The sequence below is a fragment of the Struthio camelus genome, chromosome 24 (assembly GCF_040807025.1).
Source record: "Struthio camelus isolate bStrCam1 chromosome 24, bStrCam1.hap1, whole genome shotgun sequence".
In the NCBI taxonomy this organism is placed as follows: domain Eukaryota; kingdom Metazoa; phylum Chordata; class Aves; order Struthioniformes; family Struthionidae; genus Struthio; species Struthio camelus.
In genome coordinates, this window is record NC_090965.1 from 2,931,884 (window position 1) to 2,949,459 (window position 17,576).

A 17,576-nucleotide genomic window follows, 5' to 3' on the forward strand; every position below is an offset into this window, starting at 1 on the left:
GGCCCGCCCCAAGGCGGCCTGGGGCTGTGAGGGGGGCGGCAGGGAGCGCGGGCCGCGGGGTGGGGGTCGGGGGTGGCGCCCGCATTAGCCGTGCTGACAGGCTCCGCCGTTGAGAGGCGGCGGGAAGGAGCGCGGGCCTGGGCCGAAGGGGCTGCGCAACAAAGGAGCCGTTGTGCTTTGCGGGGCCGGGCGCGGGCAGGGAGGGCGAGCGGGCCCGGGGAAGGAGCGCCCTGTCCGGAGCGGACATCTTGCGCGCTGGGCGGGGAGCGGAGGGCTGAAGCCTCGCTAGACTTTGACCCTGCTCGGCTGAGAAGCCAGGGGAGAATTTGGCTTTGCTGGGTGTGACTTCCGCGGTGAGGTCCTCAGGGGGAGGAAGGACGCGTTTCTGTGGCTCGAGCTGGCGATGCTCCATAAAGGAGATCTCTGAACGACAGGTTTTGAGGTCTCAGTCCATCTTCTTAATTCCTCAACACCGAATACAGGGTGCATCTCACGCAAGATGCAGCGGCAACTTCCTAAAAACGAGGCAGAGTCCAAAAGAAATGGTTTTATAGCACCTTCATGATCAAGCGGGGCAATGGGAAGGCAAGCAGCCGAGGAAGGAGGAGGATTGTCGAGTAGTTTGTCCGGGCTGCTCTTCCCAAACTGAACTCGAGGAGTGCGCTGCCTTTTCAGGCGTAATGCTCTACTGCGCAAAGAAACAATAACAAGCGCGTATTCGCTCTGCACGAACACCACAGAGGAAGGAAAGAATCGCCCATAACGCGTGGCCTCCCGGCCCTCCGGCCAAGGCCGCGGCGTCTCCAGCGTCGTTTCTTGTCCTCTCTGACAAAACTGCCGGGGCTCCGCCGGGGCGCCCCGAAGCCGCTTTATGAGCGCGGCAACGCTTAACCTTGGGTGGCCATGGCTGACCCGGGGGAGCCCCCCGTCGCCCCCGGAGAGCGAGCCTGCCCGCGGCCCGGCCGTGCCTCGGCCTGCGGCCGGGGAAGGGGGTGGGGGGCGGCCCGGCCGCCCCGGCGCCCCCGCACAAAGACACGCGCGGGGCGGGCGGCGCGTGACGGCGGGCGCGGGGGGAGGGGTGGCAGCCAGCCCCCTCCCTCCCCCCGCCCAGGCCGGGGCGGACTCTTTTTCTCTGCCTCTCGCTCTCCCTCCCGGCGCCCCCCCCCCTCCCTCCCGGCGGAGGCACACGTCCCGTTCGAACGGCGCTCGGCGGCCCCCAGCGTCTGTTGGAGGATTGTTTGGAGCGGCGGTTGGCGGCGGAGCGGCTGCCGGCGCCCCCGCGGCCCGGGCCATGGCCGAGTTCCTGCCCCCGCCCGAGTGCCCCGTGTTCGAGCCCAGCTGGGAGGAGTTCGCCGACCCCTTCGCCTTCATCCACAAGATCCGGCCCATCGCCGAGCAGACGGGCATCTGCAAGGTGCGGCCGCCGCCGGTGAGTGCCCGCATGGCGCCGCCGGGGGAGACGGCCTTTGTGTGGCGGCCCGGCCCGGTCGGCACCGGCGGCCACCCCGTCGCCCTCCCTTCCCGCCGGGGGCGGCCCCTCACGCGCGGCCCCTCCGCGCAGGTGACCCCGGGGCAGGTGGGGCGGTGCGCACCGCGGCCCGGGGGTGGGGGGCAACAGGCCGCCCCCCTCCTCCTCCTTCTTCTCCATCCATGTAAAGTTTAAATGGCCACGGGCCGGGGGTCGCGGGGCTGGAAGGCGACCCGCACGCCCCTTCTGTCAGCGGCAAAGTCGCTCCCAAGTGTTGGAGTTGCCCAGCAGGAAAGTCGCTGGAGCGGCTGCCGGGTGGGTGCGTGCGGGGGGGAGAGGCTGGCCCGGCCGCGCTGCGCTCCCCGCCTCGTCGGGGAGGCCGAGCAGTGCCTTCCTCGCTGCCCCCGCTGCTCGGCCCCCAAGAAGTTCCAACTTGGCCAGACCCTTGGTCTTGGAGCCGCTGCTGGGGCGAGCAGTCCCCGTGCAGAGCCCTAGAGGAGGCAGCTGCTTGGGTGTTGCCCTCCATGTTGGCATTGTAGTCTTGTAGGGCTGTGGAGTCCTCTCCTCGCCTCTGCTTGGCTCCACGGTGGCCTTCCGCTGGCTGCACCTGAGGTCTGGCATAGTTTTTATACAGGTAAACTATTCCCTCAAGTTGAACAACATCTAACTCTGCAGCTGTGAGTTTGACTGGTATCTTTGCGAGCTGAATCCTAGACAGACATGGCCACCATTTTAGAATGCAATACACAGTGGGAAGAATAATAAGCCTTCATCTACATCGTCATCATCTGGACTGATGGTGTAATATGTTCAAAATTGTGGTGTGAATTCTAATTTCCTTTTGTTAGTTGACTCTGTTTGCTGAGAATTACTCTAAGACCTTAGAAGCATAGTTTGTGTAGTCATAATTCTTAGTTCTTTTAAAGGGGCAAACAACTGTTCTAGTGAGGAGAGGGGCTTCTTAAAGTAAAGATCTAATGAACGAACGTGTGTGAATCATCTTTATTTTGGGAGAAGTGCTCTTTCTGTAAGTAGAGTGTAGTGCAAGTCTGGGGTGGTGCAGCTGGCTTGAGGTAGTTAACATGACGGCAACAACTAGAATGCTAAACGGCTATTGAAAGCCCTAAATCTGATCCAGTAAGAGGTGAAGCTGACAAAACATTTACGTAGACCGAAGTTTTGCGAGTGATACATTGAGTTCGAAGAAATAACATTCAAAATCACATGCTCTTCAGTTTCATGTTTTGATCATTGTTGGGACTCTTGTTGGTAACCATCCCTTTCCTACTGAATTAAAATAAAGTGAAGCAACTCGTCATGTTTTACTGTCGTGAGATGAAAGAAATGGGTTTGTAACAGACCGAATAATGTGAATCTCATCAGAGAGGAAGATGTTGCTGTTTTCCAGAAGAGTCACAATTTGCGATTGTATGAATGTGTACAAGAACACCCCTGAATTTATATCTAGGTAGAATACACTGATACCCCTTTTCATGCAGTTGAGCCAAATACTGACTCATAGCTAAGGGGGTAAGATGGTTTTCATTATACAGTCAGCACTGAACTTATGTAATCTTTTTGAGTAGAAAATCTTTTTGGATTGTATGTTGTCAACAGTATTTCAGCAACTGTGAGCAGAACAGAATTTTTTTTGAAGATTTTTTTCTTTTGTGATTTAGTTTAAATATCTCATCAATGTTGTTTGGCTGCATGTATAAAAAGCTAAAAACCCATAATAAATGCTTTTTGTGAGCTACACTATCTATTAGAGAGTCATAAATGAAAAGCTCCCCTGAAGAATAAACTACCTATTACAACTGCATTCTCAGCATACTCTCATCACTGCTTACTAAAAAGCTAATATCTGTTTGTATATGTGCTCATATGTTTCACTGAACATGTTTAGAGCTAGAATGAAAACAATTGAAGCTGCTAAGGGCACCTAATGGTTACATAGGGCCTGTTTTTCATGAGAGCTTAGCTACCATAGTTCTTAACTACCCTAGATAATTACTTGGATGACTTGTGCGTTTTCGTTCACTGGCCTAGCACCTAGAGGGAGCCCTCACAAATCTACCATAGAAAGTCTTGAAGTTGATGTCGTTTTTGGCCTTCCTCCTGAAAACAGGAAACATAATAAATATGTAGTTATTGTTCTTTCCCATAAAATCAAGTGGTTTGCGGTGCTGTAAGCTACAAATCATACTGATCTTTTCACAAAATTATGTATGTTCCAACTGAATGCGTTGTTCAGCAACAGCTGATGTTTGGAAATCTTCGTATGTCCAGCGGAAGCTTCTGCCTGCATTCTTACTCAGATTACATGCTGGGGTTGCTCTACAGCAAGCAGGCACCGCGGACTGTCAGGATCCACAAGAAATTCATAATTTGATTGCTGGCCTTGCATTATTTTGGCTTAAAGTCTGTCACCTTAAACTTCATCAGCAGATGAAGATGAAGTTATGTTTCTGTGTCTGCATTGCAACCACAGGTTTGTGGAAAGTAGTTGTTTGTATGTGAGACCAGTGGTGCCCAACTGTGACTTCATAAATTCATCATGAAGTCTTTATTCCTGGTAAGCCAGCCCTGATATTTCAGCACCAGACCACAGTGAGGAGAGTTCCCTCTTCTGTCATAGGGAGGGGTCATTTCTTTCTCTGGTACCTTTCCCCTAGCATTAGCTGGGCACCAAATAAGCTTGGGAAAAAAACATGTGTGGTAGCTTGTCTTTTGGTGAAGGTTTGGAGGACAGTGAACTGTTTTGTGAGGAGGAGATCATCAAGGTATCTGACATACTGTAGATGTCTGGGTGAAAGAGCTGATGGATTCTGGATGCTAGTTTCATGCTCACAGGATGAAAGAATATCCAGGAATATAACGGAAGGAGGTATGATTTCTGCGCGGTGGTGCTAGAATTTCACAGAATTTTTACCTGAGCGCCCAGAAACTTTCTTACTCCTCATTCTAGTTCAGTTCATTCCAGTCATCTGATGACTGATGACTTCATTTTGCTCTTATTTTAATGATTCTGGGACACTGTAATCTCCATGTTAACTGCCGTTGACTCGAAACGACTATCTTTTGAAGGATGCAACAATAACCATATTCAGTGACTCGTGTTTTATGTGACACGGAAAAGCAAGGTGAATGCTTTTTATCAACAGTCTCGAGCATAAGTAGATAGTCCCAATGGCAGCAAAGTGCTCAGGCCAGAAGAGAGGCTTTTTTGGTGGTGGTTGCTGCTTGAAGTTAATGTGCTCCGTAGATCAGAAATGCTTTGATTATGTGCTGTTGAACCAAAGGTAGAAAGTTGATAGAGAAAAGTGGATGGCAGACGGCTTGTTTGTAATACATCGCATGCCGTGTTGCAGTTAACTCTTCTTTTATGAACTGAAAACACCATTTATTATGCTCTCCTTATTAAATGGTAAGCTGCAACAGTGGGTTATTGCAAAATTTGGCATGCCAAATGCTGACCTTATATTCTGGAAGATTTTGAAAGCACTGTAAATTATTGGTTAGGGGCATTTAGAGGAACAAAAAAAAGTATTGTTTGAGAACAGTATCATTGTTGTTTGAAGTAGGTATATTAATGAAAGCAAATGTCTTAACAAATTTGCGATGTGGCTTCAATAATAAAAAGAGCATATTATGTAGAGCATATTATGCTGTTCCTACTACAACTTTTATTTGGAAATGGAATCTTCCTTTCTACTTGTAGAGTTGCTTCGTTGCAGTGAAGAAATGACTAATAAAGATTACTTAAGCCTTACTTACTTGCTGTATTCATCAGTTTCAAAATCCAGTTTACACTGGAAGCCACTTACTACTTGGACTAGAAAATACAGGACAATATATTTAAAATGCTATTTTCCTATAGCCAAGCATTAAAATTGAGGAATTTCAGACTAAATGTCATCGCTTTAAAGAATGCGGGTATGGAGAAGTGCAGTTAAGGCCTCCAAATAACCTTAAGGGTGTCCTGATAAGACTAAGTGTTTTAAAATTGGAAGGTCTGTGTTAGCATAGCTGAAATCTTGACAGAATTGACACTGAAGCTGTCTAAATTATTGACTCAGTTTTTCATTAATCCTGGAACATTGTAAAATTTTCAGAGGGCCAGAGGAAAATGAATGGGTCCCCGTTTAAATCCTTTATACAGGAGTTGTTAGCTAACTCCGGGGTAGATTAAGAGTTGATATAGTAGTGACTAGGAACTGAAAAGGTGATTGTATGAAATATGATTATAGGAAAACTGGTCTTGTCAATCAATTTTATTGTTTTCTGTGAGACTGCATATTTGGTTAAGTTGGTTTTTTTTGGTCAGGATGTGAGATTTATAAATTAATTTACAATCAATATTCTAGTTACAATAATTAGTATTGTGCAAAATTGATATAACGCTGAAGGAGTCACAGATAATTTCAACTGTTAATGAGAAATTGTAATGAAGGATGTGTTTCTAATGGTCTTTCAGAATCTCAAGCCAACAATATCTAATGTTCATTAAAGGTCTAGAAGAGCAAAATAAGTTATTTCATATAGATTGCAGGTTTGTGGTGGGTAGTTCAGTGTTATAGAGTCATCCTGATTGCTTAATAAGCTGCGTTTTGTGAAACAATAAGCACTTAAGTAGAACTCAGTATGAGGTCATACGTTTAGGAACAAAGGAGCATAGGTCACTCTTAGAGGAGGGGGGATTGTAGAAAAATAACTGTAGAGCCTAGGGGAAACCAGTGTGATGTTAGACTAGCTGCTTTGCCTAAATCAGTGAATGCAGCTGTTTAATTTCTTAGTGAAGAATAGGAAGATGATTTTTACCTCTGTAGTAGCATGGTAGCGAGCATGGTACATTCATTTGAGATTTTCATGCTTTAAAAAGAAGACTTGATCTAGAGAGGGTACAGAAAAGTGTCAAAATTTCTGCACATAAAAAAATTAAACTTTGAAAAACTTATGCTTACCGTAGTGTGAGTGGTGAAGTCTTAAGCTGGAGGATTTTTAAGAACTGAGGCTGTTCTTCTGGGACGTTTTTTTCGGGAACAAGGCTGATTTAAGCAGTGTCTGTTCCTGGCCACTCATTCGGCAGCTTGGTTGCCTGCATCGCTGGCCTGATGAAGGAACAGATCCGGACTGAAAACTCCTTCTGCTTTCTGCCTTTCTTTTTTATGTATTTGTTTTTGTTTTTATGGAGAAAAATCTCCATTAAACAATGGACTAAAAGCAGTTAACTGTTGGAGCAGCTTTATTTAGGGTTCTGGGAATTGCCCAATGCTGAAATTGAAAACTATACCATAGTTAAAACAGGAATTAATGTAAAGAATTCTTATAACTTCTCCTAAACAGGAAGTTGATCTTTGTCACGATGGTCCCTTCTGATTGAATAGTCTACAGAGGTTCAGTCTGTTTATTTTATCAAAAATAAAACAGCAAGATAACTTGATTCCAATACGTAAGCAAGCTTCACAGGGAGAAAATAACAAGTACTACATCGTTCATCAGTCTTGTAGAGGAAAGCTTGCAGCCACTGGTTCTTGTTATGCGTAAGCTAGGCTCACTTGAATTAGATATAGGACATGCATTTTTAACAGTGAAGTGATCAGCTGTTAGGAAAAAACTAAGGCTAAGGGAGGTGGTGAATATGCCACTTTCTGACACTTTCAGATCAAGAATATGCTTTTTTTTTTTTTTTTTTTTTTGTTTGGGAAGAGATGTTCTAGTGCTCTGATTTGAAAAAGTTACTGGTTTACATGCTGTCAGTTTGTTACGAAGAAAAACAGATCCCTTAAGCTCACTAGGAAATCCTTACTTCATGTTCAAGCCAGGGATCATACTTTGCAATTAGGTAAGTTCGGAGTAGTTTATTTACCTATCTCCCCTGATCTTAAATTATCAGGGAAATATGAAGAAGGAACATCATATTACTTAACTATTGTGTGTGGCATGGTGCGCTGCCAGTGATTTATTCCCTGCACTTCAAAAATGCTGAAAAATCAGAGTGCACTTGAAGAATCATGAGAATATCCTGTCCTTGAATCAGTGCCTTCCAGTAAGGGATTTTAAACACTCGCTTGATTTAGCTCATGGAAAATTTAAAATCAAACAGTTTAGTCTGAAACTATTTATGTGGGGCAATAGTGGTGGAAGGTTTGGACTTCTGCGGGTTTGTTTGTTGAACTTGACATAAACAGCGTCAGTTAGCTAGAAGGTGAAATTAGAGTTTCAGGCTAAAGACGTTCCTCTTTCCCAGCAACAAAACTAAAGTTGCCGGTGAATGAAATGAATTCATGCCTGCATACCCATTAGGATAGGCTGTCTTTCAAACCCAAATTGTCTGGGAATTGCTGGGTAGAATTCTGTGCTTGTGTTAGGTAGGAGGTCAGGTTAAGGGCTTCCAAAAGCCAGGGAGAACTTAAAAGGATCATATAACCTGCCACCCTTACGTGTGTCTAAGCAGATACTTGTCATTGAAAGTAGATGCTTTTCAAGTGAAAATGCATCTAAACAGAGAACTCCAACTGAGAGGTCTGTAAGTAGTTTGGGTAGCAGCCTTTTGCTGTTACAGAGATGGGAATTTGTAGAGAAATCCCCCAGGCAGAGGTAAAATAGTAGTCAGCTGAGATACCAGGTTGTCTTTCGATTTATTAGCTGCTTGATGAAATCAATAGAAATGTCTAATAGCTTGTCTATGCGTACAGTTATTCTAGAATGGCTATTGTACTTTAAAATCACGTCCTTCCTTAATATGCGTTAAACTGGGATTCAAATCCTGGTTTGAAAGCTGCCAGTTAAGGCTCTGAAGAGATTGTTTCTAGAACCGTCTGATCAAAGCTCTTTGGAGACGGTCATCTGTGCTGTCAGTGTGGCTCCCCAGTCGGACACATCTGAGAATGGACATATGGGATCAGACCAGGTCCATCTACCAAGCGTTCTGTCTTCAGCGAAGATCGCTGTAGTTCTCAGGGCCTGATGCCCTTCAGCACTGAAGGTTAAGTCTGGCCCCAGTACTGACAGATGCTCTGCTTGGAGGTGTAGGTCAGGGGTACAGCAGAGACCTCCGAAGTGAATCGGGGATCTTGAATTCAGCCTACAGTGCACTGATTCTCATGCCCCGTGAATCTCTGGCTCTTTGTGCCAGTGCTGTTTTCCATGTATTTGCAAAAATTCACTTTGCTCGTATGTTGCTGTTTCTTGCCTGCTGCTGCCAGAACCTATGTATCCGGTTTTTATGTGCAGTGATCTCCACAGTGAGAAGAATGACACATCCTGTATGCAAACCCTGGTACCTGTTCTATTTTAATGCCTGGACCCTACGTATGGTTTCATCTCCTGTCTTTACAGGGCCACCTTTGGATCCCAAGGGGCAGCCTGCTCTGACATTCTAGAGTCTTTCAGTTAACCTCAGCTTTCATTCCTCAGAGTTTGGAGTTGGCACATAAACACTTGGGGCTAGAGAGGTGATCACCGTTGCGAGCTCAACTTTTTGGCTCTGGTTCTCAAATGGGAAGGATTTATGTTTTCATCATCTGCAAAACAGCCTAATTTTTATCTCAAGTGAGAGATATACCACCAAGCCTATCTTACTGGAGAGTTCTGCATGTGAGACCCTTTCTTAGCAAGGAGGAATTTAATGTTTTTGTTAGAAAATCACCTACACTCAAAATTACATAGCAAGGGTCGCATCACCACAAACTAGGTTAGCTGATGATTGGAGTTACCGACTAATGTTAGCCTTTTAACAGGGTCAAAGAGGGATTAGTTCCCCTTCAAAAAGGAAGATTTATGGATGACACACTGACACCATTGGAATGATAAGCGATGGTGCCAGATCGGTTCTGTGTCATTTTGCCTAGATTCTGTGATGATCTGAGTTTCTTTTGAATGTGTTTTTAATACAGCCGCAAAAAACATAAGACTAAAGGGGACCTCCTGAGTCACTAAGTCTGTTCCCTTCCTCTCAGAGGCCAGAATCACATAACACCTTTGCAAAGGCAGGATCATAGATCTCGGAACAAAGAATGTAGGTCACGCTTACAGGGTGGGCATCCTGGGAAGCAACGAATTGGTGTAGTTAACTGAATGAATGCGTGTTTCTGTGGCAAGAATTGCTAAGATATTCTTTTGGATCTTACTATGAGACATTGTCTAGCAAAGTAATGAAAGTGACATGTCTGTCTTTTGTGTGACATTGGAAAGGTTGCAGCTAAAAGTCTACTTGCAGTTTCAACAGGATGTTGTAAAATATAGGAGAGGCTTCAGAAAAAAGCCAGAAGAAAAGTATTATCTGGGCGCTAGAAAGCTTGTCTTATAAAAAGAAGCAAAAGGATTATGATTTGTTTATTGAAAATATCTTGAATATCTTTTCTTACAGGAAAAAATCAAGAATAGCTTCTTGGACAGTGAGCAGATGAAATTTTTGGTTAAAAAGTGAGATGACCAGGAAAAAGGGAAAGTCGAAGCTAACCTGTAGAACAGCTTACCAGTGATAGTGGTAGGTTCTTGTTCACTTGAATCTGGGCGGAGGAGGAAGAAGGTGGTGAAGGAGACTGTCTGTCTGTCTGTCCTTAAGTTTTAATTAAACAATGAGTTTGGATGAGATGCAAGATTTACCAGCTGAAATCATATGAAGTCTGTTATTCCCTTAACAATGTATCCGAAAGGAAGAGTATAGAAATAGTTCACCTGACCATTTGTAGTTTATATTACTACTTGGACTATTAATGTAAATGTGATTCTTACAGAATGCCTTCTACATAGTTAGATTTGCTTACAAAGTTGATAGAAAAGTGTCAAATTTGGTGTTGGTCGCATTTTCTGCGTGTGTTTGTATTCGGGTTTATTCTACTGGGACTGTAACATTTGCAAGGGGCCATATTTACAAAGGAAATGAAAATTTAACAAATGCATGTTGACGTAGTCAAATGATGATGTATGTCTTTATTTGCAGGCTCCTAACAATCATATTTGAGCAGTAGAAAGCAGCAAAATAATTTCAGATAAAGGGGCTGTGCAGCATTAACAATCCTGGTTTTCTAGGATTTGAATTTTTTCTATTACTCATTCTTAACCTTCATGCATTAGCGTGGTTATTGGGGGAAAAAAAAACTTCAATTGGTCTTTTTAAACCTTTTTTTTTTTTTTTTTTAAAGGGGGAAATCCAGACCAATTGCTTTTGAGGACCTTGGAAGTATGCACTGGATGGGAATGGCTAGTTTTATAGACTTTCCAGTTACAAACTTAAAGGAAGTTGGCTTGTAGAGTTGGTTTGCGTGTGCTGTTGTCTTCAACAGAAAAGCTCATAACGATAACTGGTTGGTTTGCAGAAGTAGCCTTGCCACAAAACACAGCACCCTCTTGTGGTGCTGCTGTATTTCAAAACTGCTCAAAGGCATTTCTTTCAAAACAAATGACTTTTAATAATCCTTTTAATGAAGGTCTTGTTTATCTTAGCAGGTTCGATTTCAGACTGCGTGCAAAATGAGCTAAGTTCCTAAAGAAGGGCTGACTACATCTGTGTTACGTGTTTAGGAATTGAGGCAATTACTATACCCTGCAATATAAAAAGCTAAATGTAATTCTCGTTGGATATATCAACGTTTAGTTTCAGATGCTCCAAAGTGAACTGTTTGTGTCTTCAAAATGAATAGGCGATAGTCAGGATTACCTGTCTGCTAGACCTGTCTTAATTCCTCCAAACTGTGGCAGAGTGGCTATGTATCCATAACTTTGACTAATGTAATTTGAAACAGTTTCTGTGATACGTGGGATGTACAGTCCTGCATTTTTTAAGTCAGAAGAGGCCTCTTGTAATAATCAAATATGACTTACTGCATAATATATGGCACGCATTTCCCTCAGCTCTGCCTCCTTTAAAAAAAAAAAAAAACCACAAAGTTTTACAATGAGTTTTACAACTAAATCCAGTGTTACCTCTTACTAAGTCAGTGTCTATCATGTCTCTACAAAAATTGTTGCAATGACTTTCTCCTCGCTAAAGTTGCACTCTTTTTATGCTATTAAATATTTGTTTCTAATTGATGGGCCATCTGCTTGCTGGACTAAGAGACTCTCTCTCTTAACAGACCAGAAGTCCTGTATTGAATAGATCAGATTTCTAAAGTTTCTGTTTGTAAAGCAGCTGACATACCACTGATGTGTTCAGGTGTGTGTACTGTTAAGTTCAGTATCATTAAACCTAAAAAGTTGTCCTTTATCTGTAAGCAGTAGCTCTGAAGCAGAGTCTCAGGCAAGAGGAACAGTATCATCAGCAATGTCATTGCCGTACATGATCTTCTGAATTCCTGCTCCTGTTGTTTTTATTCTTGCTTCTTCCTCTTTATCCCCTGCAGATGCTTGCTTGGTACAGGATCCATTTTCTGGGTTATGGTTGACCCACCTAGAACATTGGCTCGTTACTTAGCTAAGCAGTCAGTACCTGCTTCCTCATTTTCCTTTACTCTCCCAACCTAAGCAAAGCGCTTAGGAGTTGTATGTTTAACAGCTGTCTTGAGCAGTTTAATTTCACTCCCCAGAATGCCCTGTGGGTGTTACGTGTGTCATAACCTCTGTTTGTCCTCTGCTGGTCTCTTTGCCTTTTTTCTGTCGCTCTGTCTTCATGCGCAATGCAAACTCCAGCGTTTTGCCTAATGGTCTAACCAATGAATTCAGCTTGAAAGTCAGATTTGTCTTGTTGAGATACAGTACAGGTCTTGCCTTAAAAGTCAGTGTTTCTTTTCCTATAGTTTAGGAGCTACAAATGGTTCATCAGATATCAGAACATTGCAAAAAAGTGCATTGTTTTTTGTTTTTTTGGCCAGATTTTGAATTTCATTGTATTCCGTTTTCTGGCAACCAAAGCGGTCAATAAAAGTAGGGTTAACTTTTAGTTGTAAATAAAAGCATCATGACGTTACGCACTGTTTTTAGTCTTGTTTAAAAAATGATTGAGAATCACATGCCATTGCTTGAGAATTGACCGTTCACTTGATAATTTGTCATCTTGACTCCTGTTGTCATTTTTGCTTGAATTTTAATTTTAACCTGACCTTGCCAAATCTTAATGTGCTGAAAATGCCTGGTAGGATCAGAAGTCTTCTCTCTTACAGCTAAATTAGAGATCTGGATTAGTTACCATACGTTGGATAAAATGCATAGATCGTTGTTCCTCCCTCAGTTTTTCCACACTCTCCATGATTTTTAGATCTCCGTGATTTTTAGATCTCTTCTCTCTAGTTTTGAAAATTCCTGGTTCTGCCACAGGCTTTGTTTCTCGTGACAGGGCAGGATTCTGTCACAATATAGAATTGAGCCTGGATGTTTGTACATAATTGCCTTGCACATCTGTTATGGTTGTTTTTGAAAATTACTTCTGCTAACATAGCAAATATTCTGCTTGTGATGCTGTTTTTATTTCAGTTGGTTTAGTCCACAGTCACTGAGGAGAGTTTTGTTTTGTTTTTTTTCCCTCTAGGTAGAAAGCTCTCCTGTCTTACTCTGCTATCCATAGCTCTCATGCGTGTTATCTTCGTTCTGTAATTAGTGATAAAAAGATAGCTTTATATGAAATGAATTGCTATCAAGCTTAAATCAAACTTAATTTGTTTTAGTGAAGCAGTATATTGCCAAAACAACTGCATGTGATAAGTGTCAGAGCTCTGAAAGACAAAATTGCTTTGTAGCCTTATTTATAAATAACACTACCAGTTGCAGATATTTCGTCAAAGTAATAATAATCTTTCTTTCATTGGTCATGTTCCAGCTGTTCCTGAATGTTTGCAAACAAGGAATTAGGAAAATAAACTTATTTGTTGTTTTTTAGTTTCTGAGCCTATCAGTTATGAGCACTAACTGCTGCATTTGTGTCCTTCGTGAGCATTTATAGTCTCTGATACCAAACGATAGTCTTCCCAGTCAAAGCAGGCATTAGAGTTTGGATCACAGTTTCTGAAATTTCACTTTTTTTCTGTGTTTCACAGAGTAAGAATATTGCATTTGTTAAAATAAGTGACACATTGCAGTTACTCGTGACCTTTGCAGTTAATTGTCATTGTGAGACTGGGACCAATGGTACGTGCCTTGCTTTTTGCTACTGAGTATGTGTAGGAAGAAGATGCACTGACTTGGTGTTTAATTGAAGGCTTATCTCTGAGGTCAGTTCTTTAGTTCCAAAGTGTTATTCATTTCATTATTTTAGTTTCTGTCTATTTTAAAGACACGCTGGAAAATATTTAAGAGGTGGACAATAACATTTCAGGAGCTAATGCAAAGACACTTTGTTTTTTCTACTTTCTAGGATTTTTCAATATCAAGTAATTTGGAAACAAAAATAGACCTCACCAGAGTTGGAAGCATGGAGGGAGTGAGGTTGGTGGCAAGATCAGATGCAGCCCTCACCTAAGGGGAGGTGCTGTGCAGCCATATAGCTGTGATCGTATCACATCATATGGGACCATGTGCTGTACTTTTTGGTGCTAAGGAAGACTTGCAAGCCATGAAGACCACTTCCATGCTCTTCTCATAACCCACTGCCTGTTTCAGATTAGCCTTGCTCCAATTTCAGGCTTATCTAACTTTTGAAGGGAACACAAAGAAGTTGTCTCTCTTTTCCTGGTCTTTTGATGGAAACGTTTCTCTGTCTTCTCTCTTTCCAGGACTGGCAGCCTCCATTTGCATGTGATGTTGATAAACTTCACTTTACTCCGAGGATCCAGAGACTCAATGAACTAGAGGTAAACTGTAAAGCTAAACATTTCTTAAGAGCTTTTTAAAAGATGAGTGATTTCTTTTTTTCAGTGCATTGACTATGAGTTCCTGTTAACTTCAGTTGACAGCACTCTGTACCTCTGAAAATCAATCTTAATTTACCACACAGAAATTAGCTCTTTCAGAATTTATTTTAAAAATAACAAGCATAAAAACTGAAGTTAATACTCATTAAAGGAATAAAATTCAGGCCGTTTCCACATACAGGTGCTTGTAAGGGATTAGATTGAAACTCTCAAGTGCCATAATTTGTGTCTGCATTTTGCACATCTACAGCATCTTTTAAAAGTAGAAGAGATTAAACATTTACAAAGTGCTTTAGATAACAAGCCATTTGGAAGGAACAGTTACAGAATCTGGATTCAGTGGGTCTGAAATCTGCTGTTAGCAATCACTTTCATTCACTGCTTTCATGAATTTAGACTAGAAGGAGAAGGAAGTAGCAAGGAGTCCTATCAGCTCATTGCTGATAAGAACGGAAACGACAGGGACTCTTTGCCTGCCTGATTTCTCACATGAGGAGAGGATACTTGCTTTTAAAAATCCTCCCGTGACTATGTGAAGCGCCGGGGTAAGAACTGAAACACTGGATTCAGATGTTAAGACAGTGGGAGATGTGTGTGGGCGCAAGCTGGTTCAGAGCTCTTTCTGGAGTTTAAGAACAAGCTAGTCTGTTGTATAGACATAGCCTTTGTTTATCTTAAGAATAGAAAAATGTGATTATATTGAAATGTGATAAGATTAAGCCTAAGCTACTATTCTTTAACACACTAACAGTCCAATTAGAACCAAATCTTTACTGTGTGAAGTACTGCACAAACATACCATAGTTGTCTTTCCCTGCCCTGACCAGTTTATATCCACAAAAACAAAACAAATGCAGTTAAGAGTGAAAAGGGGTAACAAAAATACTTTGTCATAAGCTAGCTGAGCTGCTGGTGTTTAGGTTGTTTTTCACAGTAATAAATGATTGCGTGCCTGTTCTCACATAGTACTTTTCCAAATGCAGTACAGAAAGTTAACAGTAAGTGACTTGAGGAAAAGACAGATGGTATCTGTATGGATTTTTTTTTTTTTCTGTATGTGGGTTGACATGAGGGAAAGAAAAAAAAAAAAAAAGCAAAACTATTCTTGTAGAGGGGAAAAGCCAGGCAGGCAACTGAGGCTGTAACATTATAAACACTGGGAAACAGGAGCTTAATCTGCATTCAGTATGCAGTTCACTCTTCTTTTTTCAGGCTCAGACCCGTGTAAAGCTGAACTTCCTGGACCAGATTGCAAAGTTTTGGGAACTTCAAGGATGCACACTGAAAATTCCACATGTGGAGAGGAAGATCTTGGATTTATTTCAGCTTAATAGGGTAGGACTGTCATTATAAGGGAGAAACTTTTCTTAAAAAAAGCTATTATGTTATCCCTGTTTCTAGGACGATATCACAGTTATTTAAGAGAGATTTTAGAGTATACCTAAGCTAGAAAAAAATTATTTTGTTTGACCTAACATAGCTAATGCAGCACAAAATACTAGGAAATGTAATATAGCGTGGATTTTCATGTGAGCTAGGAGATCAAATTACATTTTCAACTCCTTCTTAAAGTTGAACCTGGATACAAACTGGTCGTGAAAGAAGTTAGGCTGATTTGGGGGAAGTTCCCGAACAATGAGGGCGGTGAGGAATAGCTTTTCTGTTTTGGGGAGCAAAAAACCCAAATTACTTTTAAGATGAAGCTTAAATTTCTGGATGAGATTATGAAATCTGAAAGCAAGGGATGGGATTCACTGACCGCAAGGATATGTTCTCTCTTTTCCTTTATGTTTAGGCTCAAAATCCATCAAATAAAATCTACGCTATTTGATAGTATATGTCCCAGTGAGAGTAACCAATTATACTGTGCAGAAAAGTAGCTGTTGTAATACAGAGTAGAGGAGTGACAAATTGCAACCTCAAATTCTCAGAAGTAGACTGAATTACGCTTTGGTCATCCAATACTGATGATGACTTGTTTGTAAAGTAATTCAAAGAACTTTATGCTTTCTAAATAGGTTATATATTCAGGCTATAGCTTTTGAACAACTTTCACATTTTTTTTAAAAAACCTTTACTGGGCTGGTTTGAAATAGCAAGTGTGATGTTGTCTTCATTTTCTTTTAAGATAGCAATTCTATTCTTAAACACTGATCATTTTAATATTTAGCGTTAAATATACGACCCTTATGTTTTCTTTTTTTAGCTAGTTGCAGAAGAAGGAGGGTTTGATGTAGTTTGCAAAGAGAGAAAATGGACCAAGATAGCCACCAGAATGGGATTTGCTCCTGGCAAAGCAGTGGGTTCCCACATCCGTGCACATTATGAACGTATTCTCTATCCTTACAACTTATTCCAGTCTGGAGCTAGCCTGCTGGTAAGTCTTGCAGCTGACTAAAACCCAACTAATTTAGCAGTCAGTCTGTTTTTTCTTCTATCTTCTTCTCTATCAGAGACTGCGTTTTGTGTTTTGTGACGTGCAGGTGACAAGCTGCATTCTGTGGTGGTGATATAAGTGTTTTAGAGACCCATAGGTAAACTCCTATTGAACATAAAGTTTGTAGAACTTAATTAAGCTCGGCTCTTCAGGGTAACCTCTTACTGACTGGTTTGAATGCTACCTATTTGTATTTCCTCCTGCAGTATATGGAAACCTCATGATAACAGATATTCAGGCTTCCTGTAATGATTTCTTCAGTGCTCTTTTATCTAACACAGAATATTACTGTGTTCACAAACCATTGTCCGTCCATCTTTCTGATGGAATAAGTCTGCTGTGGATCTTTATCACTTGTACACAGAGCAACTGATGGACTATATCAAAGCTTGGTACTTTTGTAGCAATTGGTCATTTCACTTTCACTAGAGGCATTTACACTTGAGAATACTTCGTGGATGCTGTAATGCAGTTAATAGCATGGCTTCGGAGTTCTCTAAAGCTTAAATCTTCATTCTTTCTGCTTAACGTTTGGCCATTAAAACAAAATTCAGAGTTGAATGAGGGTGGAGACAAAGTAGTCTCTAATGAAGAATAGGATTTTTTGTTTAGAGTAGCAGTCATTTATTTGGAAAACTAAGTAGGTTGCGCTTGCCGACATCCGTTTTTATGCCAATTTGTGTAGTTTTAGATGTTTTACAAATGGAGGATAAGTACAAGACGTATTTGAACGTAAGTCTTCATACTTGCTAAGAATATTTTGCCTTGCCTCAAACACATTCATGTTAAAACATGGAAAGCAATACTGTTTTATGAAGACATTTCATTCAAAATTTCCCCTATTTATTAGTTCTGAAAACTGTGGGTTCTTTTTTTTTTTTTG

The 17,576-nt window shown here is 41.8% G+C and overlaps 1 protein-coding gene across 2 annotated transcripts in view; it reads left to right on the forward strand.

Annotated features, from left to right (window-relative positions):
* Positions 1-1,057: 1,057 nt before the first annotated feature.
* The window catches only part of KDM5B (lysine demethylase 5B), a 68,767-nt gene continuing 52,248 nt past the window's right edge, over positions 1,058-17,576 (forward strand). Inside the window, exons 1-4 of one of the 2 annotated variants that reach the window (XM_068918078.1) lie at positions 1,058-1,429; positions 14,119-14,196; positions 15,469-15,591; positions 16,463-16,633. In XM_068918078.1, coding sequence (XP_068774179.1) covers positions 1,292-1,429; positions 14,119-14,196; positions 15,469-15,591; positions 16,463-16,633 — 510 coding nt within the window. In that variant the 5' untranslated portion in view covers positions 1,058-1,291. Of the gene's footprint in view, positions 1,430-9,844; positions 9,960-14,118; positions 14,197-15,468; positions 15,592-16,462; positions 16,634-17,576 lie in introns of those variants that run through there. The other variant, XM_009667368.2, reaches the window with a different exon arrangement.